Here is a 24,829-nt window from a genome sequence, read left to right as displayed (position 1 = left end):
TACAAAAGGTGGACGATTAACACTAAAGCTCAGCAAAGTGTTATTCGTACCGCACCTTAGCTTCAACTTACTGTCACTTGCTTGCCTTTTGAAAGTTGGTGTCAATGTGAAGTTCAAGCCTGATCGAGCAATCCTCACCAAAGATGGCGAAATTATAGGCGAAGCAGTAATGCGAAGTAACCTATATTTTCTTACCATAGAAGTTCCTGGGAATACTGCTTTAACAGTACACGAAACAGCGATTCGATCACCATTCAATGGTACACGACCGGCCACTAGAAGACCACTGGAAAGGGTGCACACAGATATCTGTGGGAAAATCACACCAGCGACACATGATGGATTCCAATATTTTGCCTCTTTTGTGGATGACTACACCCATTTTGCCGTTGTATATCTCATGAAGTCGAAAAACCAGTTGTTCGACCACTTTAAGGAATATGAGGCTATGGCAACAGCAAAATTCGGTACCAAAATCGAGAAAATACGCTGCGATTTAGGACGAGAATACTTCAGCAACGAACAGTTGAATTATTACAAGAATCGTGGAATTCAAGTCGAGTCAACGGTAGGCTACACACCACAACAAAATGGGGTAGCAGAGAGGTTTAACAGAACAGTAACGGAGAAAATGCGAGCTATATTGATTCAATCTGGAGCACCACAATCACTATGGGGTGAAGCGGTGCTGAATGCTGTTTACGTGTTAAATCGAAGTCCAACAGAAGCTCTGAAGAATAAGACCCCTGCGGAAATGTGGCATGGTGTGAGGCCAAAGGTAGAAAACCTGCGAGTTTTTGGATGCGCGGCTTACTCATGGATACCGAAACAGAAACGGAGCAAATTAGATCCAACCAGCCAACGTTGCGTAATGCTTGGATATGCGCCGTGTGGATATCGTCTATGGAATCAGGTGTCAAAGAAAGTATTCGTGGCACGTGATGTTCGATTTAACGAAAAAGATTTTCCGTTCAAATCGCAAGAGAAGGTTGAAGCCAACATTCCCCTCATTCCATTAGTAGTCCCACAAGTACAACAGCAAAAGGGGGAAATAAAGGAGGTTGCTGTTGATACATGTGCAGATGCTGATGACGATCCTGGTCGTGAGGCACCATCAATAGAAATTCCTGAAGTTCATCCGGACAACAACGCGGAAGAGAATGGAGAGGAATTCTGTATGGCCGATGAAGAAATTGAAGCTGCAGAACCTGGACTGAATGAGACCGATAGACGGTCGACCCGGTCAACGAAAGGGATCCCTCCGGTTCGTCTGATCGAGGAAGCATATGCTAATGGAGTTATGCTTAAGGAGGAGATTGAACCCAAGACTCTGGAGGATAATCAAGGCTGTATGGCGTTCGTAGGATCTGAACGTTCCAGTCGTCGCTCGAAACACATCGAAGCTCGTGGACGTTTTGTCAGGGAGCTGGGTGACCGTGGCGTGCTTAAGCTGGAGTGCTGCCCCACTGAGGAGATGGCCGCCGACATTCTGACTAAGCCGCTAGGTGCAGTCAAACTACTAAAATTCAGTAAGATGATGGGACTTTCGTCGAGCGGTGGCAACAATCGTTGAGGAGGAGTGTTGCGGTAACAACAATGTTACCACCTCTATTTTAGCAGTTTGCTACATGGGACATTAGCTGTCATTGTGACATATGTCGGATTATATAAAATGGCGAGCGCGCCAGGAATTCTTGCTCTGTGTGTGAATAAACGCTACGGTGAAACAACGTGTACTCTTTGTAAAGTCAAACCCCTGGAAAGAACCTACCATTTTCTGCGTCAAGTTGACTCTAAAAATAACCCATTTCGATACTTTCCATCGTTGTTTCCCATCAAATACATTATTCTATCTTTCCGCAGAACTCGTTCCGTTTGGTGGTATTTTTCTAGGCTTAAACAATTTGCTCAAAGGTTATTTAAGTTGTAAAAAAATAAAACCAATAAAAATCCTTTCCGTTTACATGTAAGTAGAATTGCGGGCAATTTTTTAAAATTCATAAAATTTAAATTTTAGAAGCTTTTTACGAATAAAAGAAATGGCCCTAAGAATAATGCTTAAGAAATAGTTCAGTTGTGTGTTTTGTTGTTATTTCGATTTATTTTGATTTATCATAAATTCCACATGCTATTCATACATGAACATTCGTGTAACAATCTTTGGTTGGACCAACAAAAAATCGTGTATTTGCTGGCATGTACTCAAAGACACCTTGGAACCATCATAAGAGACTTTCGTCCATAGTTTAGGTATTGCAAAAGTGGAATAAAAATATACAATGAATAAAAACCCTTCAGTATTTATCGATATCGATTATATAAAGTTGTGTTAATGTTTGCAATAATTCTGTACACCATGAGCGCTGAGCCTCACCAGTTGGACGGTGTGGCTTCGAATCCCCACCGAGACCGGACCCCCACCTCTGTACGAGAGGACTGCCTGTATATCCACGCACAATAAGGGATAACATAATATAATGTTTGCATTACATTTTGCAATCTATTGAATATAGAAAACAAACTATGGGTTTTCATTTTTGAAAAATCTAGAAAATTGAAAAGCATAAACGGTAGGAAAAATCGCATACCACATGTAGAGTATACATAATTTAGTCATTCTTAGAAAAATTGGTTACGAGCCGTTTTGTTTTCTTGAAAAATTTCCCGATTATGAAAAACGATGTATCAACATAAACGTCTACTCATGTATTCATAAATAGGCATAGAAGAGAGTACCCCTTTCTTCTTTTGCTTTCTAGCACATTCGTTAGCTCAAGCTGACGTCAACTGCTCGAGTGCTCGAGACTCAGTCGAGGCACATTGTTTCCATAGCACATACATACACCCTTGACGGAATACTGCGAGAACAATCGTGAGAAACTCGAGCAGCTTCTGGATGTTTCTCATCGCATCTCGAACTTCGGGCTATGCGTATAAATAGTGAGGAATCGAGCAGTCCTCATCAGAAGATATTCAACAAAGCAAGAGAGAGCAAGTGAACCGATCTAAGCCAAGTGCGAGATATTTGACTTTCGCAAACGACGAAGAATTTTGAAAAGTGAAAATAACAGAAAGTTAGTTCAAGCAAAGTAAATCTGAACAACTCACCGTAAAGAAAAGTATTTTAGTGAAATTCGTTAAAAAATTGTGTGTGCAGTAACCAGTAGTAACAAAATGCCTTCTGCAATCGGAATTGACCTGGGCACCACGTACTCGTGCGTCGGTGTGTTCCAGCATGGAAAGGTAGAAATCATCGCCAACGACCAGGGCAACCGTACGACCCCGAGCTATGTTGCCTTCTCGGACACAGAGCGGCTCATCGGCGACGCGGCCAAGAACCAGGTGGCCATGAACCCCACAAACACAGTGTTCGACGCTAAGCGATTGATTGGACGCAAGTATGACGACCCCAAGATTCAGGCCGATCTGAAGCACTGGCCGTTCACGGTGGTCAACGATTGCGGCAAACCAAAGATTCAGGTGGAGTTCAAAGGCGAACGTAAGACATTCGCCCCGGAAGAGATCAGCTCGATGGTGCTTACCAAGATGAAGGAAACGGCCGAAGCATACCTGGGCCAGTCGGTGAAGAACGCGGTCATCACTGTTCCAGCGTACTTTAACGACAGTCAACGCCAGGCCACGAAGGACGCCGGAGCCATCGCAGGTCTGAATGTGATGCGAATCATCAACGAACCGACGGCCGCCGCCTTGGCGTACGGTTTGGACAAGAATCTTAAGGGAGAGCGCAACGTGTTAATCTTCGACCTGGGCGGAGGAACGTTCGACGTGTCCATCCTGACCATTGACGAGGGATCGCTGTTCGAGGTGCGCGCCACTGCTGGAGATACTCATCTGGGCGGCGAAGACTTCGACAACCGGATGGTGGCCCACTTCGTCGAAGAGTTCAAGCGGAAGCACAAGAAGGACCTATCGAGGAACGCCAGGGCCCTTCGTCGCCTGAGAACGGCCTGCGAGCGAGCCAAGCGCACCCTGTCTTCCAGCACGGAGGCCACGATTGAGATTGACGCCCTGATGGATGGAATCGACTATTACACCAAGATCAGCCGTGCGCGCTTCGAGGAACTGTGCTCGGATCTGTTCCGTTCAACTTTGCAACCGGTGGAGAAAGCCCTTTCGGACGCCAAGATGGACAAGAGCTCCATCCACGATATCGTCCTGGTCGGTGGTTCGACCCGCATCCCGAAGGTGCAATCGTTGTTGCAGAACTTCTTCTGTGGCAAGTCGTTGAACCTGTCCATCAATCCCGACGAGGCGGTGGCTTATGGTGCAGCGGTGCAGGCGGCCATTCTGAGTGGGGACAAGGATGAGAAGATCCAGGATGTGCTGTTGGTGGATGTGGCTCCGCTGTCGCTGGGAATCGAAACGGCCGGAGGCGTTATGACGAAGTTGATCGAACGCAACTCACGCATTCCCTGCAAGCAGACGCAGACCTTCTCCACCTACGCGGACAATCAGCCGGGAGTGTCGATCCAGGTGTTCGAGGGCGAACGAGCGATGACGAAGGACAACAACCTGCTGGGTCAGTTCGATCTGTCCGGCATTCCACCAGCGCCACGTGGAGTACCGCAGATTGAAGTGACTTTTGACTTGGACGCCAACGGCATCCTGAACGTGTCGGCGAAGGAAAAGAGCACCGGCAAGGAGAAAACGATCACGATCAAGAACGACAAGGGTCGACTGTCGCAGGCCGACATCGATCGCATGCTGGCCGAGGCGGAGAAGTTCCGCGAGGAGGACGAAAAGCAACGAGAGCGTGTCGCTGCCCGCAACCAGCTTGAGGCGTACTGCTTCAATCTGAAACAATCGCTGGAATCGGCCGGATCGAAGCTAAGCGAAAGCGACCGCAAAACCGTGCAGGACCGGTGCGACGAGACGCTGCGTTGGATCGACGGCAACACCATGGCCGAGAAGGAGGAGTTCGAGCACAAGATGCAGGAGTTGACGCGCGCCTGCAGTCCTATCATGACGAAGCTACACCAACAGTCGGGTGCTGGGCCGGCACCGAGCAGTTGTGGCCAACAGGCAGGAGGCTTCGGTGGACGCTCTGGACCCACGGTTGAGGAGGTGGATTAAAAAGTACTGCAATTACACTGACTGATAGCTGTGTACAGATCTGTATTATTTAGTGGTAGGAAGAATCGTATTTAAGTGTATAAAGGCTTTCGTTAATCCCAAAGTAGATGTAATTGTCATGTTTCCTGATGCATGTGATACTGTAGCATTTTTCTTTGTTAAGAACATGGTGAATAAAATAAAATTTGTTGATAAAAACAACCTTTTTATCTTGCCTACGATTATCGGTAAACCGTCTCTTATAAAAACTAAATATCCGAAAGCGAAGAAATTGGTAATCAATGTTAGTACAGAGTTAACATTTTAGTGATTGGTGTGATATCCACTATGTTAGTATACACTGTGCCAATCGGTAAGTGGGACGGTCATAAAAAGAACACTTGTCTGACTTTGCGATCAATTTTAGGGTACTTAGAATTGATAACAATGAATTTCGCTTATCACATCTTCTTTGTCTATCTTTCTACGAAGCATGTGCAAAAAGAGAGAGTAAAAATCGGTCACCAAGCGGCGCAATGATCGAAAAAGTGCAAAAAGTCAAAATTTTGTCAGCCAAACGTAAAGTTGGACACTTAGGATTCCTAAGAATGTCTGCGGCTGAAGTGTTATGGAAGCTAGCTTAGGCACGTAAAATCATTTTCTGATGATCTATGATATACTAAATTATTGTTATATGTATAAAAAAGATGAGTTTTGATAAATTATTTACACTTTGTGGTTGAAATATGTTACACCACTGCAAGGAATGAAATATTATCTTTTTTATCATATAAATCGATTAAAAATGCCGAAAGTTATCAGGTTTTATCAATTTAACCAAAGTTACTGTTTTGCGATACACTAACAATCGATAAAAAAGCCCATATTGTCAAAAATATAACTTGAAATGGGTCGTCTTACAATAAACTTAAAGGACGATGATGTGAGATTCATCAAAAAACCAACTGAATTGAAGACTTTTCCTCAATTATAGATGTCTAAGAATTTAATAAAACAATGAAAGCATTTAGAAAGTTCCAAACTATTTCCAGAACATACCCGCAGAAACCGCAAACAACGCCTTTACTTTTCAAAACCTTATATAGACGATGATTTTAGATTATGTTGAAAGGTACTCTCCCTATCTCGTTCAAATGCATTCATTTAATGTGGTAATTGTCGTCACAGTAAGTATGACTTACATATGAAGCAAACATATACACTTTTGGTTAGAAAGGCAGGCAGTTTTAGAACGTAAAACGGAGCTGACGAGTTTTAAAAAAAATGTTGTTTTAACTTCTATTCCTTGGAGGTCATTTGTTAATGTTGTAGGTGTTTATGTGATCAGAATGAACTGAAAAACTTGTTTTTAATTAAAGTACGATAAGTGCCCATCACAACGTTCATATGATGAAGAAAATTATGACAGATGTTGTTGATATAGTTTGACTATTCCAAGATTAAGAGTTCCGCCAGGTTAACTATACTCACTATAAGCTACGAATAACACAAAAGTTACTACTCTAAATCAGCCTCAAAGTTCAGAAGAATCGTTCTGAGTCTTTAGTATGAAATCCAATAGCCAATTTGAGTAAAATTGTACAGTATCCTATGTTACAAACACTGTATAGTATAAATTGGTAACAAAACAGCAATAGGAAGAAATTTAAGCAGAAATGTCCAATAAAGTTAGAAAAAACTGTTGTCAAGCATCAACAAACAGTCATAGACTATAACAGAAATAACATTAAATACCAAAAACTTCTGGAAATAGTTCAACAAACCACGTATTAAACCTGAAAAGCAAGTGTCCAACTTTACGTTTGGCTGGCAAAATTATGATTTTTTGCACTTTTTCGATCATTGCGCCGCTTGGTGACCGATTTTTACTCTCTCTTTTTGCACATGCTTCGTAGAAAGATAGACAAAGAAGATGTGATAAGCGAAATTCATTGTTATCAATTCTAAGTACCCTAAAATTGATCGCAAAGTCAGACAAGTGTTCTTTTTTTGACCGTCCCACTTACCGATTGGCACAGTGTATTGCTGCAACAACGCATACGCTGTGAGTCTGTAAGAATAAGTTGTCACTAATACTAGTGCAATTAGGTAGCAGCTAGGGAAAAGACAGCGTCACTCATCAGTTCCACTCCAGGTGTCATACCGAACGGTTGATAATAAAGCTCGTCAACAAGACTTAAAACATGGTGTCAGAAGTGGTCTTCTGAGAAAAAAAAGAAACAAAAAGAAAGATAAAAGGGAACAAATTGCACCAACAGTAGTAGCATGGCATCTGGGATCGATCATCGATTGCCGCAGCCACTGGACTGTGCCAACTTGGCCAAAGAATGGCCCAGATGGAAGCAGGCATTTGCCATCTACCTTCGAGCAACCGGAAAAATCAAGGAAAGCGAGGAGAATAAGATCGCCACTTTCCTTTATACCATAGGACCACGTGGAGTGGAAATTTATAATACGTTGTTTCCTACTGCATCCGATGCCCAAAATCTTTTTGGCGTGAGTGAGACAGACGAAGAGTTCGCTGATGCTAGTGATGCAGTGACTGAGGAAAGGACTAACACGCTGATAGGCGTAATAGCGGCCTTCGACGAATACTCCATCCCGAAAAGAAATGCAACTTTGGAGGCATTCAAGTTCCACAACGTATCGCAGAAGGAGAGGCAAACGTTTGCTGAGTTTGAGACAGAGCTACGAACACAAGCGCAGTATTGCGAATTTCAGTGTCTCAAATGTGATGCCCCATATACTGATCGCATGCTACGGGATCGGATCGTTATCGGAGTATTGAACAAGCGGCTCCAGCACAAACTGCTCGAACGACAAGAGGGGTCGCTGGAAAGAGTTATTGAAACCTGCAAAACGTTCGAAGCAACCTCTGATAATAAGCAAATTCTGGAACAGAAGTCCAATCTACTGGAGGTGAAAGGAGTACAACAGCCAGAGGGAGAGCGGCAAATAGCAGCTATTAACAAAAGGCTGTGCTTCAAGTGTGGTGGAGCATTCAACCAAAATCACCGTAGCAGCTGTCCAGCAACGAACGTGGCCTGTTACAGATGTGGTAGTGTCGGCCACTTTAGCAAATGTTGCCGTCGTAAGAATAATGCCGAAAACTACAACAACCAGAGACAACAGAGGGAGTCGACTAGTAATAAAAACGCGAAAACGGAGAAAACTTCAAAAACGGTAGCTATGATTAACTGGAGTGACGCAGGTAAGAAATTAAGTGTAGAGCAGGTTAGCAATGTGTATGAGAATGATTCTAATGAAGAGTTTACATTGTACAGAGTGAATACGACGGAAAACGGTGAATACAGTGTGGATGCATGGCGGAAAATGTATAATGTAGGTAACACCAAAATATGGTTTAAACTAGACACAGGAGCCGATGTAAATTGTATTCCGTTGGATGTAGTGCAGGAAATGGGAGTGCCGATTGTGAGAGAAACCAATGCCGGGATCATTGATTATAGCTCAAACAAAGTAAACGTTCATGGAAAGGTTAATTTGAGCTGTATTGACCAATCAAAAGAAAAGGTTCATAACGCTGAGTTTATGGTAGTCGATTCAACCTTTGAACCGATATTAGGATTGAAGTCGTGTGTTGATTTTGGTTTAATAACTCGTCTCAATAGAATTGCAACATCAAATGAAATACCTAATCATAAAGCAGAATTTATAACACAATATAGTGATACCTTTGAAGGGTTAGGAAAATTTCCAGGCAAGTGCTCGATTGTGCTCAAAGAAAATTCAATGCCGACGCTCCTCTACAGAAAGCGTATCCCACTGGCTTTGCATGATCGAATTAAAAACGAGCTTAAGCGCATGGAAGAGGAGGGTATTATTGAATATGTGGAGTATCCTACGGATTGGGTAAGCAACATGCAAGTAGTTGAAAAGGCTAACGGAGCATTGCGTATCTGTCTTGATCCTAAAGCGTTGAATCAATGCATTAAACGTGAGCACTACCTTATACCAACACAACAGGACTTATTTAGTAGATTATCCGGAAAACGTGTTTTCACCGTCTTGGATTTAAGTAGTGGATTTTGGCAAATGGAATTAGATCGAAGCAGCTCAGATTTAACAACCTTCATGACCCCATTCGGACGTTTCCGCTGGAACCGTGTCCCTTTCGGACTAAACAACGCACCCGAGATGTTCCAGCGGAAAATGGTTCAGATATTCGGAGATATTATGGGTGTAGAAATATACTTTGACGATATGGCTATTGCTGGGGTTAATGAAAGTGAACATGACCTCATATTGTTGCAGGTTATGGAGCGAGCTAGAAAGAATAATGTCAAATTTAACAGGGATAAGTTACAATTCCGGACAAATCGCGTTAAATTCATGGGTAATATAATATGTGATGGAGAAGTGCTTCCATTGCAAAAAGATGTACAAGCCATTACAGAAATGAAAAAACCAAAAAATTTACACGATGTATCAAGGTTTTTGGGATTATGCAAATATCTTGCTAAATTCATTCCGAATCTATCCAAGCGTACAGCAAACCTTCGAAAGTTAACGCATAACAATGTACCATGGGAATGGGGGGAATTGCACGACAAGGAAATGAAGAGTTTATTGGAGACGATTTCTAGTCCACCTGGACTAGCAATTTTTGACCCAAGCAAACTGTGTACAATTCAAACAGACAGCTCGAAAGATGGTTTAGGCTGTGTGTTGTTTCAGGATCATGGTCCTGTGGCCTATGCATCTAGGACATTAACTAAAAGTGAGCAAAGATGGGCTCAAATAGAAAAAGAATTACTAGCAGTAGTTTTCGCGTGCCAAAAATTTCATTATTTTATCTATGGACGAGAGTTTTCGGTTCAATCCGACCATAAACCTTTGGAGTCTTTAATTAAAAGAAACATCGATGACGTAACACCTAGACTCCAAAGGATGTTTCTAATGCTTCTAAAGTATCCGGGGCTCTGCCTACAATACACACCAGGAAAAAGCATGCTTGTGGCGGACTGTCTTTCGAGAGCGCCTCTGTCTGAAACTGGGGAGATACAAGAAGAACTTGAACAAGTAGTCCATGCACTGGTTAAAAAAGTATGTTTGTCGAAGGACAATTATGAATCCTATATTAACATATTAAAGAACGACGAACAGTACATGCGTATAGTGGAGTATGTAGAAAACAAATGGCCGCCATATAATAAGCTTGATCACTTAAGCCAGTTATTTTACAACCACCGTGATCAACTCCATTTTGAGAATGGACTTCTTTTCAAAGATCATAGACTGGTTATACCTGCAGAACTTCAACCAAAAATTTGCAAATGGTTACATGCACCACATCTGGGTATTGAAAAAACATTAGCTAGGGGTCGTACACAATTTTACTGGCCTGGCATGACAAACGACATAAAAGAAATAACTAGCAAATGTGCCATATGTGAAAAATTTCGGCGTAATAATCAGAAAGAGCCACTCGTGCAAGACTCACCACCCGAATATCCATTCCACAAAGTATCGACAGATATTTACGAGTATGCAGGATCTTACTGGTTGGTCCTGATTGATGCGTATTCGGGGTTCATCTGCTCTGATCGTTTGGAGGACAAGACATTGCGCAGTGTTTGTAAGCTTTTTGACAGATATTTTAATTTTTATGGATACCCTACTACAATTCGTTGCGATAACGTGCCGTTTAATTCTCGGGAATGCGAGCGTTATGCGAACTTAAACAACATTATGTTTGAATTTTCCAGTCCTCGATACCCTCAAAGTAATGGATTAGCAGAGAAAGGAGTAGCAATTGCAAAAAACATCCTGAAGAGGTGTTATGAAATGAGAGAAGTAGATCAGTTCCAGTATCGAATTTTGGAATATAACACAACACCCATAGCTAGCATGAATCTATCGCCAAGCCAGTTGTTTTTTGGTAGGAGTGTTAAAACACGGTTGCCCATTGAAGCATCCTTATTAAGGAGAAATATGTTACAGGAAAAAGACATAGAACAAAAGATATTAAAAAAGCGGAAAATCCAGAAGGATTATTACGATCAACACGCGAAACAATTACCTGGTCTTGATGTAAATGACAAAGTTCAATTTAAAAAGAATTCAAAAGAATGGGAATATGGTGTAATAGTTAGAGATGTTAACAAACGATCGTATGTGATTCGTGATAACTTTGGTAACTACTTCCGACGAAATAGAAGATTTATAAAACGAACTGTAAACTCTAATGCTGATACTGAAGAAGATGAACTGGAAGATGGCGTAGAGTATGATGATTTTAGAAATCAAGAATTACCAGGAGCTAAAAATAAACAAGACCAAAACATTGGTCCGCTGTACCCAGGCAGAGACAAGAAAATTGAAAAGCAACCTTCTACTGAAGCTGTTGAAGGTAGTCATTCCTCGCAAACGAAAGAAGAAATGCAAACTGAAGAGTCAAATTGTCCGTCAGAACAAGAAGTGGTCGTACCACCAGACAGTAGGTCAAGGATTACACGTAGTGGTCGTCCTATCAATATACCTATACGTTATAAGCAATAATTAAAAAAAAAAAAAAAAAGAACTTTTAAGAAGAAAGCGTGTAAGAATAAGTTGTCACTAATACTAGTGCAATTAGGTAGCAGCTAGGGAAAAGACAGCGTCACTCATCAGTTCCACTCCAGGTGTCATACCGAACGGTTGATAATAAAGCTCGTCAACAAGACTTAAAACAGAGTCAACGGGCAGTGGTCGCCACACACGACCTTCTTTATTCGGAGTCCGATCCGTACTGACTACCCTCTATCCCTGTCACCCGTAACCCAGGATGCCACATCCTCCCTTTGGCAAAAATAAAGCGTTACTTATTCTCAGAATTCTCTACTCTCTACACACATGTTCAAGTACCGCTTCGGTGGCCTTATATTTCTACCGCTACGCCCTTCAGGCCTCGGATTCTCTTTGTATGCCTCTTCCACGTCTTGTGCCTTCGATAAATTCTGCAATCCTGTCCGCCCAAGTGGCTCCATTTCCTTGTGGTGTACTGACTCTGATGACTTACCCTCAGCCTGCACTTGGTCCTCGTCAAATCGTCGGATGTACCTCTTCAGCATCTTGACGTTACGCTCGTACTCCTTATTACTTGTCATGTCAACAATAGTAGCTCTGCCTCCGTGAAGCTCCTTCACCTTATACAATATATTCTTATACACCGTGTCAGTTTTATCTCTTCTCTGCTGCATCATCAATACCATATCCACTATGTTAGTATATTGCTGCAACAACGCATACGCTGTGAGTCAACGGGCAGTGGTCGCCACACACGACCTTCTTTATTCGGAGTCCGATCCGTACTGACTACCCTCTATCCCTGTCACCCGTAACCCAGGATGCCACAATTGGGTTATTAAAGTTTTCACTTGAGGAAATGAACTATAATTACTTTTGGACTTTCTCACAAGTTGACTCTAAAAATAACCCATTTCGATACTTTCCATCGTTGTTTCCCATCAAATACATTATTCTATCTTTCCGCAGAACTCGTTCCGTTTGGTGGTATTTTTCTAGGCTTAAACAATTTGCTCAAAGGTTATTTAAGTTGTAAAAAAATAAAACCAATAAAAATCCTTTCCGTTTACATGTAAGTAGAATTGCGGGCAATTTTTTAAAATTCATAAAATTTAAATTTTAGAAGCTTTTTACGAATAAAAGAAATGGCCCTAAGAATAATGCTTAAGAAATAGTTCAGTTGTGTGTTTTGTTGTTATTTCGATTTATTTTGATTTATCATAAATTCCACATGCTATTCATACATGAACATTCGTGTAACAATCTTTGGTTGGACCAACAAAAAATCGTGTATTTGCTGGCATGTACTCAAAGACACCTTGGAACCATCATAAGAGACTTTCGTCCATAGTTTAGGTATTGCAAAAGTGGAATAAAAATATACAATGAATAAAAACCCTTCAGTATTTATCGATATCGATTATATAAAGTTGTGTTAATGTTTGCAATAATTCTGTACACCATGAGCGCTGAGGCTCACCAGTTGGACGGTGTGGCTTCGAATCCCCACCGAGACCGGACCCCCACCTCTGTACGAGAGGACTGCCTGTATATCCACGCACAATAAGGGATAACATAATATAATGTTTGCATTACATTTTGCAATCTATTGAATATAGAAAACAAACTATGGGTTTTCATTTTTGAAAAATCTAGAAAATTGAAAAGCATAAACGGTAGGAAAAATCGCATACCACATGTAGAGTATACATAATTTAGTCATTCTTAGAAAAATTGGTTACGAGCCGTTTTGTTTTCTTGAAAAATTTCCCGATTATGAAAAACGATGTATCAACATAAACGTCTACTCATGTATTCATAAATAGGCATAGAAGAGAGTACCCCTTTCTTCTTTTGCTTTCTAGCACATTCGTTAGCTCAAGCTGACGTCAACTGCTCGAGTGCTCGAGACTCAGTCGAGGCACATTGTTTCCATAGCACATACATACACCCTTGACGGAATACTGCGAGAACAATCGTGAGAAACTCGAGCAGCTTCTGGATGTTTCTCATCGCATCTCGAACTTCGGGCTATGCGTATAAATAGTGAGGAATCGAGCAGTCCTCATCAGAAGATATTCAACAAAGCAAGAGAGAGCAAGTGAACCGATCTAAGCCAAGTGCGAGATATTTGACTTTCGCAAACGACGAAGAATTTTGAAAAGTGAAAATAACAGAAAGTTAGTTCAAGCAAAGTAAATCTGAACAACTCACCGTAAAGAAAAGTATTTTAGTGAAATTCGTGAAAAAAGTGTGTGTGCAGTAACCAGTAGTAACAAAATGCCTTCTGCAATCGGAATTGACCTGGGCACCACGTACTCGTGCGTCGGTGTGTTCCAGCATGGAAAGGTAGAAATCATCGCCAACGACCAGGGCAACCGTACGACCCCGAGCTATGTTGCCTTCTCGGACACAGAGCGGCTCATCGGCGACGCGGCCAAGAACCAGGTGGCCATGAACCCCACAAACACAGTGTTCGACGCTAAGCGATTGATTGGACGCAAGTATGACGACCCCAAGATTCAGGCCGATCTGAAGCACTGGCCGTTCACGGTGGTCAACGATTGCGGCAAACCAAAGATTCAGGTGGAGTTCAAAGGCGAGCGTAAGACATTCGCCGCGGAAGAGATCAGCTCGATGGTGCTTACCAAGATGAAGGAAACGGCCGAAGCATACCTGGGCCAGTCGGTGAAGAACGCGGTCATCACTGTTCCAGCGTACTTTAACGACAGTCAACGCCAGGCCACGAAGGACGCCGGAGCCATCGCAGGTCTGAATGTGATGCGAATCATCAACGAACCGACGGCCGCCGCCTTGGCGTACGGTTTGGACAAGAATCTGAAGGGAGAGCGCAACGTGTTAATCTTCGACCTGGGCGGAGGAACGTTCGACGTGTCCATCCTGACCATTGACGAGGGATCGCTGTTCGAGGTGCGCGCCACTGCTGGAGATACTCATCTGGGCGGCGAAGACTTCGACAACCGGATGGTGGCCCACTTCGTCGAAGAGTTCAAGCGGAAGCACAAGAAGGACCTATCGAGGAACGCCAGGGCCCTTCGTCGCCTGAGAACGGCCTGCGAGCGAGCCAAGCGCACCCTGTCTTCCAGCACGGAGGCCACGATTGAGATTGACGCCCTGATGGATGGAATCGACTATTACACCAAGATCAGCCGTGCGCGCTTCGAGGAACTGTGCTCGGATCTGTTCCGTTCAACTTTGCAACCGGTGGAGAAAGCCCTTTCGGACGCCAAGATGGACAAGAGCTCCATCCACGATATCGTCCTGGTCGGTGGTTCGACCCGCATCCCGAAGGTGCAATCGTTGTTGCAGAACTTCTTCTGTGGCAAGTCGTTGAACCTGTCCATCAATCCCGACGAGGCGGTGGCTTATGGTGCAGCGGTGCAGGCGGCCATTCTGAGTGGGGACAAGGATGAGAAGATCCAGGATGTGCTGTTGGTGGATGTGGCTCCGCTGTCGCTGGGAATCGAAACGGCCGGAGGCGTTATGACGAAGTTGATCGAACGCAACTCACGCATTCCCTGCAAGCAGACGCAGACCTTCTCCACCTACGCGGACAATCAGCCGGGAGTGTCGATCCAGGTGTTCGAGGGCGAACGAGCGATGACGAAGGACAACAACCTGCTGGGTCAGTTCGATCTGTCCGGCATTCCACCAGCGCCACGTGGAGTACCGCAGATTGAAGTGACTTTTGACTTGGACGCCAACGGCATCCTGAACGTGTCGGCGAAGGAAAAGAGCACCGGCAAGGAGAAAACGATAACGATCAAGAACGACAAGGGTCGACTGTCGCAGGCCGACATCGATCGCATGCTGGCCGAGGCGGAGAAGTTCCGCGAGGAGGACGAAAAGCAACGAGAGCGTGTCGCTGCCCGCAACCAGCTTGAGGCGTACTGCTTCAATCTGAAACAATCGCTGGAATCGGCCGGATCGAAGCTAAGCGAAAGCGACCGCAAAACCGTGCAGGACCGGTGCGACGAGACGCTGCGTTGGATCGACGGCAACACCATGGCCGAGAAGGAGGAGTTCGAGCACAAGATGCAGGAGTTGACGCGCGCCTGCAGTCCTATCATGACGAAGCTACACCAACAGTCGGGTGCTGGGCCGGCACCGAGCAGTTGTGGCCAACAGGCAGGAGGCTTCGGTGGACGCTCTGGACCCACGGTTGAGGAGGTGGATTAAAAAGTACTGCAATTACACTGACTGATAGCTGTGTACAGATCTGTATTATTTAGTGGTAGTAAGAACAATACTTAGGTGTATAAAGGCTTTCGTCGATTTCCAATACGATCTCATGTTTCGTGATTCATGTGAGCACAAATTGTGTTTGTTTCCTTTTTAAGAGCAAATAAATTAGAATTTGTTGATTAAAATAATTTAACGTTTGTCAGTATTCGCCTATAAGTATTCCTTTTTGTTAACTAAATTAAAGTTCATGCTTGGGAGACTTGTACTTATAACATATAGATCTTGCGATGTGGTGAATGCACTAGATTTATCATCAGAGTGAAAGAGGGTTCGTTCGTGAAATGAGCTTGCTCATCTACAAAAAATACTCCAGATGCAAATCACAATACGTTCAATTTCTTATCGCATAATACGGCTTATACTAATATTTCATTATTTTCTATCGTTTGTGTTAATTTCCCATACTTCTATTTTCTTTCGTTTGGTTCATCATCTTGTCTTAAAATCAGATGAATGTAGTTAGATCTTAACGGCTGTTTGAGTTTATTACGAAATTTGAGCAAGCTTAGAAACAGTGTTGATGGGGTGTTAATAAAATATGTTTTATGTTATTTACTATGAAATGCACCATAATTAACGGATGCTCCAGTTGCTTCCCATATGTTTAGAATAGTTCCAGGCGGAACAGCCTGTTTACGATACATTAGATTGGAAAATAAACATGCAACTCAATGGCCAATGGTCAATGGCAGCCAAGTAAATAAGTTGAATTTGTGGTTACATGTTTTTCTAATGAACAGCAAATTGTTTCGAAGATGAAATCTTAAATTGAACATGTCATACACGCGTGTGTTGAACAAAACACATATGTATCGAGATCGAAAAATATGGCCCACTTTGTATATGACATTTGAGCACCGGTTTTCGGCGAAACCATGAAACATTACATTTCGGGTCGGACGAGACCAACATTATCAAAATACGGGTGGCTCATGGCATTCTTCGGTGATAGGCGTCTCGCTGGGTCATAAACCATCAACTCACAGAATAGGGTATTCGCCTCAAAGTCATGCTGCAATTCCGTCGGTAGGGGTTGCTGTTCCCAGTGCGGAAATGATTGTTTATAGTCTGCCAGCTTCGAAACGCCAGGCCAGCTGTGCTCGTTTGGTGTTCCCATTTGGCGGAAAATTTTATAGAGTTGGTCAATCTCACTGTCTCCAGGAAAAAGTGGACGCTTAAGAATCATTTCGGCAAAGATGCATCCCAAACTCCAAGTGTCGACACCGATGCAGTAAAATTTGGTACCGAGCAGTATTTCAGGAGCACGATACCACAGTGTGATAACTTCGTGTGTGTAGATTTGCATCGGTAAGTTTACAGCGCGTGCCAGCCCAAAGTCTGCTAGTTTAAGGTGGCCCTCGCGGTCGACTAGCAAATTCTGCGGTTTGAGATCCCGGTGCAGTATACGATTGAGATGACAGAAAGCAATTGCATCCAACATTTGATGCATGTAGCTTTTGACCAACATCGGTGTAAAGCAGTTTTTGTGGCGATCTAGCATTTTCTTAAGATCCATATCCAAATATTCAAATATCATGTAAATGCTTGTATCGATGACAGCCACGTCGAAGAGTTCTACAATCGTGTGATACTTCAGGTCTTTCAGCAACGAAATCTCCCGTATTGCTGTCGACGGAACCCCCTCGGATTCGCTAAAATAAATGAACATTTTTAAAATATATGGTCCACTACCGACTGAGAAAAAACAATTGTATCTTGTACCTGTCCAGACGAATTCGTTTGAGGGCAACATATTTCTGACTGTGAATGTCCTTCGCTTTGTAAACTACCCCGTATGTTCCTTCACCAATTTTCTCCACCCTGTCGTAAGAACCAATACGTTGCATCCTTGGAACGTCTTCCAGATTGCACTTTAACAACATTTTACGTAACAATAGTTAACCTCATTGGAAGGATTCCACATGAATTTTATACAATTCCAATAAACAATTTATGACAAAATGATCATGATTCGGCCGATACACAAAACGATTCAAACTTGATGCCAAAACAATGCTATTTGTGCGCCAAAAATTGACAGCTCAAGGGTTATGTCAGTGAGAGGTCCATTTTTATGGGATAATATTTGACAGCTGCTTGACTTTTCAGCATTTTACATTTCTGTACGTTTAAGTTATAAATTGGATAGCATTCCACAAGTATACCAATCCTTTCTTCAATTGACAATGCATATATGAATAGTTTATATAGTTAGGCTCTGTAAAGGCTGATTCGCACGTCGGCAAGTGGCAAGTTGCCGGGTACCTACCCCGTGCGAATCAGGACCTAGCAAGTAGCAAGTGGCGAGTAGCTACTTGCCACTCGGGGTCCACACTGCAGCGCGACGTCCCGTTTCAAAAGTAGCCCAGTTTCGGCAGAACAATCGCGCAAGCAAAGCGCGACAGAGGTAGGGGAGTACGTGGAAATATGTATCACATTGGGGCGCAAACTCGGTTAAAATTTTTTGTTGAATTTTGACGTAGTAATGCATGATATTTGTTTAGCTACGTATTTTATGCACCCTGAGTGAGTTTGGCGCTTCTACATTTAAAATTCACTGAGAAAACAAACATAAACAAACAACGACGATATTTTGCCCCACCGTAGGAGGTATATATTACTCCGTCATCTCCTACTTGTTGAAGAGCAGTTTGTTTACGTTTCGGCGCCCGAAAAAACTTTGGTAAAAATATCAATTAAAACGGAGTTTCAAAACTGAATTACATTTTTGAAGGCTAGAAATAAGTAGTACAACGAAAAATCAGATGTTTCGTGGACAAAATTGCTTGTTTTGTACGCGTTTGTGTTTCGGCTTGTTTACGTTTTGTCCAGCTGTCGGTTTGTTTACGTTTCGAATTGACATTTGACAAGAGCTAGCGCGACGCCGCGTGTTTCGCTGTTTCTACACTAGCGCGTTTTGTGCGACATTTTTTTTTATATGGAGTTCAGCCGCCTGTCAGGCGACGTCCCGTTTCGGGACGGGACGTCGCGTTGTAGTGTGGACCCCGAGTATCACGCTTTCTAGACTGCACCGTCGCGTAACGCGACGTCGCTTGACAGGCGCTGAACTCCATGCAAAAAAAACATATCGCGATTCGCGCGACATCACGCAAGGTTTTTTTATATGGAGTTCAGCTCCTGTCAGGCGACGTCGCGCTGTAGTGTGGACCCCGAGTATGACAGGTTTCTATCCAGGAGGAGAGGAAGTCACTCTACGGGGTTGTCCTTTCATTAATAAAACAAATGTCGTGCTTAAAAACATGTGTTAATGTAGATTTCTTAACGTGTCGATCAGAATGTAATGATACAATGACAGAAAACTAATCGGAATAGATAATTTCATTCAACGTTAATTTTAATTAGTTCGGTCTGTTCATTCACCCCGCCTAAGGTAAATTGTCAAATCCTCATATTGCCATCCTTTACTGTAGGTAAAGTTTTCGCAAAAATCCCTAGCAAACCCCCAATTAACAGCTTGTAGGAACATGAGTTTTACGGAGATCCCCTTCATCCCGTTGGCTGCACACATCCACTTTACGATAGATTTTGTTTCACAGTTTATTTTAGATGAACCGTATATTAGTGGATTTGGGAATTTGTTGGCCAAATCTAGGAAACAGTTTGTATCCAGCCTGTCGCTCACAATTAACTTTTGACCGGACTAGCAAATGGAAGACGGTATGAAGTTAGGAAAACCACGGAAGGGGGTACTGTAACGCACTCGATTGCTCACCCAGGGATTATGCGAGATAATTAAACTACCATTATTTCTAGCATTCATAGAACAAGGAAAAAAATCAGTCAGAAGGGGGTAGTATGGTTTTTAACACTAGAATCCAAACTGGGGTCATTTTGACCCCAACGCAGTTTTCGATTTTAATATCTCGAAAACGGCTGAATATTTTTACAAAAAAAAATAAGGCTTTTCTTAAAATCCAAAGCTATATCTTAAACAAAAATTTCAGATTTTTCTGTTTGACCAGTTCCGAGAACCAACGTGACTATACCTAGAATGCTTTTTAGGGGTCATTTTGACCCCTACTTGTAAAACGCTATAACTTCACTATTTTTGAAAATTTTTCCAATCCGTAAACTGGTACTTTTTAGTATATTTGTTAACTATCTTTTGACGTTTTTGCTTTTACGATGAATTTCTTCATAATTCCGCTAGCTCGGTGTATAGCAAAAAAGGTCGAAATTGCGTTTTTTTCAACTTTTATTCATTCAAAATCTTTGATGTCAATCTAGAAAAAAAGTGTGCGCTAGAAAGCTAGTATGTTGAGCAACATTTCAAAAATAAATTGGTATTTTTGCCATTAAAAATGACTCCATAAATTGGCCACAAAGATTAAAAATAACGCCAATTCCCATAGTAACGCATCGCGCATAACGCTTCGAAACGCTCGCGTACGGAATAACCGAACAAAGCGCAGAACGGAAACTTCCTATGGAAAATGTTAAAATCCACATCTTCAAGATCAATTTGTGGCGTTATTTGTTAAGTTAAAAATATGAAGTTATTTTTCAAAGGTGGCGTAATATATCAACATCATAGCGCACACTTTTTTTTGGAATTTACATGATACGTTTTCAAAGAATTAAAGTTGAAAAGGATTAAAATTCGACTCATAACGATCTTTTTTGCTATACACCGAGCTAGCGAAATGGTGAAGTGGTATATCAAAAAATTAAAAACGCCAAAAGATAGTCAATAAATATACTAAAACGTAACAGTTTACGGATTTGAAAAATCTTCAAAAATAGTGAAGTTATAGCGTTTTCAAAATAGGGGTCAAAATGACCCCCAAAAAGCATTCGGGCAAGTTTCCAAAGCAATGTATTCTAGTGTTAACTCGCTTTAGATTTCCCAACTATGCGTCATATGGCTACCATAAACACAGAAACACACTGGTTTCACCGTTTCCGATTGTGCGTGGTTTTCAGATGGAATTAATTATACAATTTAGAGTAACCATGACGCAGCTTATGCTTTCATTGTGGTTACAAATAACCACTAGTCACAATTCAACACACTCTATAAACTGGCGTATGGGTACTGTCCACTAAATGGCGTCGATCTACCAAGTGATGCGTACGAGTGGTTTTATTTGTAATTCCTTGGAACCTGCAAACGTTTTGCTGTCTGGAAAACCCCTCCAGGAAAACTGTTTGAAATGCAACAGCTCTGGTAAAGTGTTTTACTTTTCTTTTCATCGAGATCCGTTCATTTCGGCAAACTGATGGAGATTCATCTCATATTAAATTATGTTGGCCATTTTACCTAAACAATGTAATAAGGGCATTTAGACTCTTCTCGTTTATAAAAGTGATTTCCAAATAGGTTTTACTATTTTTTTTTAGAGATATTTTATTTTTATCGTTTTACTTGCATTCCTGAAACAAATTTTCTTCATTTCGGTGTGTTATACACTCAGAATCCGACTTACGCGGATAATACCCTTATTACCCCGCGTCCACACGGCATAGTAGCGTAGCGATTTTGACCGTCGTAGTGTAAATGTTGGTCGAGAGGCCTTAGCCACGGCCATAAAAAATAGTTGACATGTTTCATTGCGATTGTACTTTATTCATTTACGTTTGGATCATGCACAGATAGGCAACAATATTTCAGTTGGACGTCAAATGTTTACTTACGGTTGAACAGTGATACAGAAGCAGTTGAACGATGCTTACCTGGGCTCGAAGTTATTCAAATTTGTAATTTACATATTTATTCGTGTGGTTCTACATTTCAAAAAATTTAATTCGATGTAATAAACCCAATCTACTGTTAAATTTTGAAAACCGCGTATCTCCGAATCCGCGTATGTCGAGTACCGCGTATGTCGGATATCTACTGTATATTCTTAAAAATAGTAAGAATGACATAATTTAGTTTTATGTGCAATAATGTGCCTAACTCTTTAAAAAATAACAATTTCATGATAACGTTTGTGTTCTCTGACCTTTGCCGTAAGCTCGGCGGCTTGAAATTCTTCAGTATGTGCATTTGTACGGGGTAAGCAAACTAAGCGGCTGCTTGGGTCTATGCTTTCGAGGGCCTCGTACTTTTTGTCCAAGTTTTTTCAAATTTTAATGTTATTAGTTGTTATTATTGTTATTATTTTTCAAAAAACTGCATGTATTCTAAAATGCGTGACGAGTTTGTGGATTTACTTACGAATGAAATTAAATCTTCGGTTTTTTTGCCCGCTCACAGTTGAGTAGGTCACGCTTTCATGGCTGGGTCACCAATCGTTCTCCAGGTAGCTCGGTCCATGGCTGCAGCTCTCCATCCCCGGTCGTACCCGATGTCCCGCTGGTTCTGACCACTTGGTCCATCCACCAAGCTGTTTGAGCGTCGTCTTGAGCGGGCAGGTCGCTGGTGAGCATCTTATTGGTGGGGTATGAGTCCGACATCCTCATGACATGCTCGAACCAACGAATCCAGCGCCATCAGGATGGTTCGCCATATAGCGCAGTTGGCTTGTGGTTCATCCTTCTCCTCCACACGCACTGTCTCGACCTAAGGAGTTTGTGGAGCCCATAGTAGGCACGATTTCCCTTAACTATGCGCCTCCGGATTTCCCAGCTCACTTTGTTGTCCGAAGTTACGACAATGCCGAGGTAGCGAAACTCCTCTACTACCTCAAATTCGTCGCCGTCTACTGATACACTCCTCCCCAGCCTGACTCTCTCCCTGTCAGAACCACCGACGAGCAGGTACTATGTTTTCGTCGCATTGGTAATTAATCCAATCCTTGCGGCCTCGCGTTTAAGTCGGGTGTACGCCTCGCACAGTGTCCTTGTGTTCCGCCCGATGATGCCGATGTCATCCGCGAAGCCTATCCATCACCTTGCCTCAGACCCCGGTGAGATTCGAACGGCATGTTCGAAATCCTCACCTTAAACAGCACCCCCTTCATTGTGGCCTCTAGGGGCTCGCAGTCATTGCGGGGTCACTCCGGTCAAACGGTGTGACGGCGTGAACGCCTGGAATACTGGCCTCCTCGTGGCGCCACTGGACCCCCTGGAAACAGGGGTTACGAACAGAGATCTGGGTGGGAGGGATATCCGCCCTCCCGTACACTATCAGAGTGATGACCCCGTTGGGCCGGGGTTATGGTAGTGTGCCGCAGACGGAATGGGCCTTGTAAGGTGTCTTTAATCCTGGTTTTAGATATCTAGCCCTCTGGTCTGTTGAGCCTCTCCGAGTGAGGGAGGTTAGGATGGACTCTATGTCAGCGGACAGGACCGCGAAGACGTAGGGAGTGATTCGGAAGGGATTCACTCTCCTGGAAGTTTCACGAAAAGTCGCAAAGGTCGAAGTCACGATGTGCTCTGCCGCCTCCCGGGGCGCAGGACTGAGACCGATGCGCAGGCCGCGAGTGGACGTTCGGATACGAAGGAGTTGGTGGTGCTTCTCCTGGGGTTGCTGGCGGGCGAGTAGGATGGACTCGCCAACCATCGAAAGTCATGACCAGCAGCAGAACGAACGACACTCGTGGCACAGTCGGGCACGTAAGTTCAGGCGTGAAAGCGCACAGTAGGAAGGTGACGGAAAGGTCTATGGGGCGACTTGCCATACGTCGATGAGGGATGCACCGGTGAGCTGCCCACCAAGGTGGTACCTATGCGACACTTGTCTCGTCAAACCAGAAACCGGCCTGTCAAGGGCCTGGCACAAGACCAGCCAGGCCAAAGGAAGCTCCAGCGGGTGCAGAACGGGGGACGGCACGTAGATCGAGCAGGAGCTCGATTTTGCGGGCCATAAGATCGCAGATCAGAGGTGTAAACCTGAGTGCAAGTCCCATTTACGGGTTTTTAGGAGGTATTGGTGTCAGGTAAGTCAGCTGTCGGATCGATCTTCTGAGCCGCTTAAGTTGCACTGCACCGAGTCCGTCGCCTTAGGCTTGGGAAATAGCCCCTGGTAGTCAGGGTAGTACCTGTTAGACCTTTGGAGACACGCGCTTTCACCCTTCAGGAGTTAGTTGCGTGCCACAGCGTCCGTAAACTGAGATTTTAACCTAGGGACAGATGCCTCTTCCGTCATTGCTTCTACCGTGCAGGTGCATAGCGTGACGGAAGGTGAAAGGCAAGAGGAGGGAGTAATGTTGGTCGTGGCTCCTCGGGGCCAAGGCCTTCGTGAACCCTCGTCCAAAAAAATTGTGGCCTCTAGCATCCGTACCAGCTTCTCGGGAAAGCTGTGATGCCGCATGGTGCTCCATCGTTCTTTCCTGTCTATAGTATCGTCTATGGAATGAAGAGGTGGTGCATCTGGTTTTGATGCTCTCGGCACTTCTGGAGGATCTGCGTAGAGTGAAGATTTGGTCGGTGGTGGATTTGCCTACAACAAACCCAGCTTGGTAGCTCCCGAGGAAATCTGTAGCAAGGGGTACGAGTGTGCAGAAGAGTATCTGGGATTTTGTAGGCAGCATTGAGGACTGTGATGCCTCGAAAGTTGGCACAGTCCATTCTGTCACCCTTCTTGTATGTAACTGGGTGGATAACACCCAGTTTCCAGTCTTCAGATATCATTTCCTGCTCCCAGACTTTCACAATTAGCTGGTGAATACTGACAGCAAGCTCTACCGAACCCATCTTGAATAGTTCTGCCACCACCCCATTGCTGCCAGCTGCTTTGGTCTGTTTCAGCTGCTTGATGGCACTAGTGACTTCATCCAAGGATGGTGGGAGCCCATCGTCATCTACCTCCTGGTTAATAAGCTTCTCGATTCCACCTGCGCTGCTATTGAACTCGAATAATTCTGCTTCGTTGAGATGTCCGTTGAAGTAACAGTTCCACCTTACGACAACCTATCGCTCGTCCGTGAGAATGTTGCCCGGCGCTTCTCGACAGATTGTGACGTTTGCCGTGAAGCCGCCCCGTGTCTTCATCAACATCCTGTAGCACTGGTGAGTTTCCCCCGACAGAGATAGC

The 24,829-nt window shown here is 43.4% G+C and overlaps 3 protein-coding genes across 11 annotated transcripts; 2 read left to right on the top strand and 1 right to left on the bottom strand.

Moving 5' to 3' along the window:
• The first annotated feature begins 1,714 nt into the window (after window positions 1–1,714).
• Window positions 1,715–5,130, top strand: LOC131289426 (heat shock protein 70 B2). 5 transcript variants are annotated; one of them, XM_058318682.1, is made up of 2 exons: window positions 1,715–1,731; window positions 3,168–5,130. In XM_058318682.1, the coding sequence occupies exon 2, from the start codon at window positions 3,175–3,177 to the stop codon at window positions 5,092–5,094; it is 1,920 nt and encodes a 639-aa protein (XP_058174665.1). In that variant the 5' UTR covers window positions 1,715–1,731; window positions 3,168–3,174; the 3' UTR covers window positions 5,095–5,130. The 5 variants fall into 5 exon arrangements, with proteins under 5 accessions (XP_058174665.1, XP_058174663.1, XP_058174664.1 ...); XM_058318680.1 differs by lacking the exon at window positions 1,715–1,731 and having other exon boundaries at window positions 3,175–3,342; window positions 3,382–5,130; XM_058318681.1 differs by lacking the exon at window positions 1,715–1,731 and having other exon boundaries at window positions 3,175–5,008; window positions 5,051–5,094.
• Window positions 5,131–13,890: 8,760 nt separating this feature from the next.
• Window positions 13,891–15,857, top strand: LOC131289287 (heat shock protein 70 B2-like). Of its 5 annotated transcripts, none has more exons than XM_058318509.1 (2): window positions 13,903–14,070; window positions 14,110–15,857. In XM_058318509.1, exons 1-2 carry the CDS (start codon window positions 13,903–13,905, stop codon window positions 15,820–15,822), a joined length of 1,881 nt encoding a protein of 626 aa, XP_058174492.1. In that variant the 3' UTR covers window positions 15,823–15,857. The 5 variants fall into 5 exon arrangements, with proteins under 5 accessions (XP_058174494.1, XP_058174492.1, XP_058174493.1 ...); XM_058318510.1 differs by having other exon boundaries at window positions 13,903–15,736; window positions 15,779–15,822; XM_058318508.1 differs by having other exon boundaries at window positions 13,903–15,736; window positions 15,776–15,822.
• A 714-nt stretch (window positions 15,858–16,571) lies between these two features.
• On the bottom strand, window positions 16,572–17,886 carry LOC131289288 (cyclin-dependent kinase 2). Its single transcript, XM_058318513.1, has 2 exons — window positions 17,611–17,886; window positions 16,572–17,540 (listed from the first exon to the last, which is right to left on the bottom strand). Exons 1-2 carry the CDS (start codon window positions 17,769–17,771, stop codon window positions 16,772–16,774), a joined length of 930 nt encoding a protein of 309 aa, XP_058174496.1. The 5' UTR covers window positions 17,772–17,886; the 3' UTR covers window positions 16,572–16,771.
• Window positions 17,887–24,829: the final 6,943 nt, after the last annotated feature.

Source organism: Anopheles ziemanni, chromosome 3 (genome assembly GCF_943734765.1).
Source record: "Anopheles ziemanni chromosome 3, idAnoZiCoDA_A2_x.2, whole genome shotgun sequence".
Taxonomy (NCBI): domain Eukaryota; kingdom Metazoa; phylum Arthropoda; class Insecta; order Diptera; family Culicidae; genus Anopheles; species Anopheles ziemanni.
This window is presented reverse-complemented; position numbering and strand designations above follow the sequence as displayed.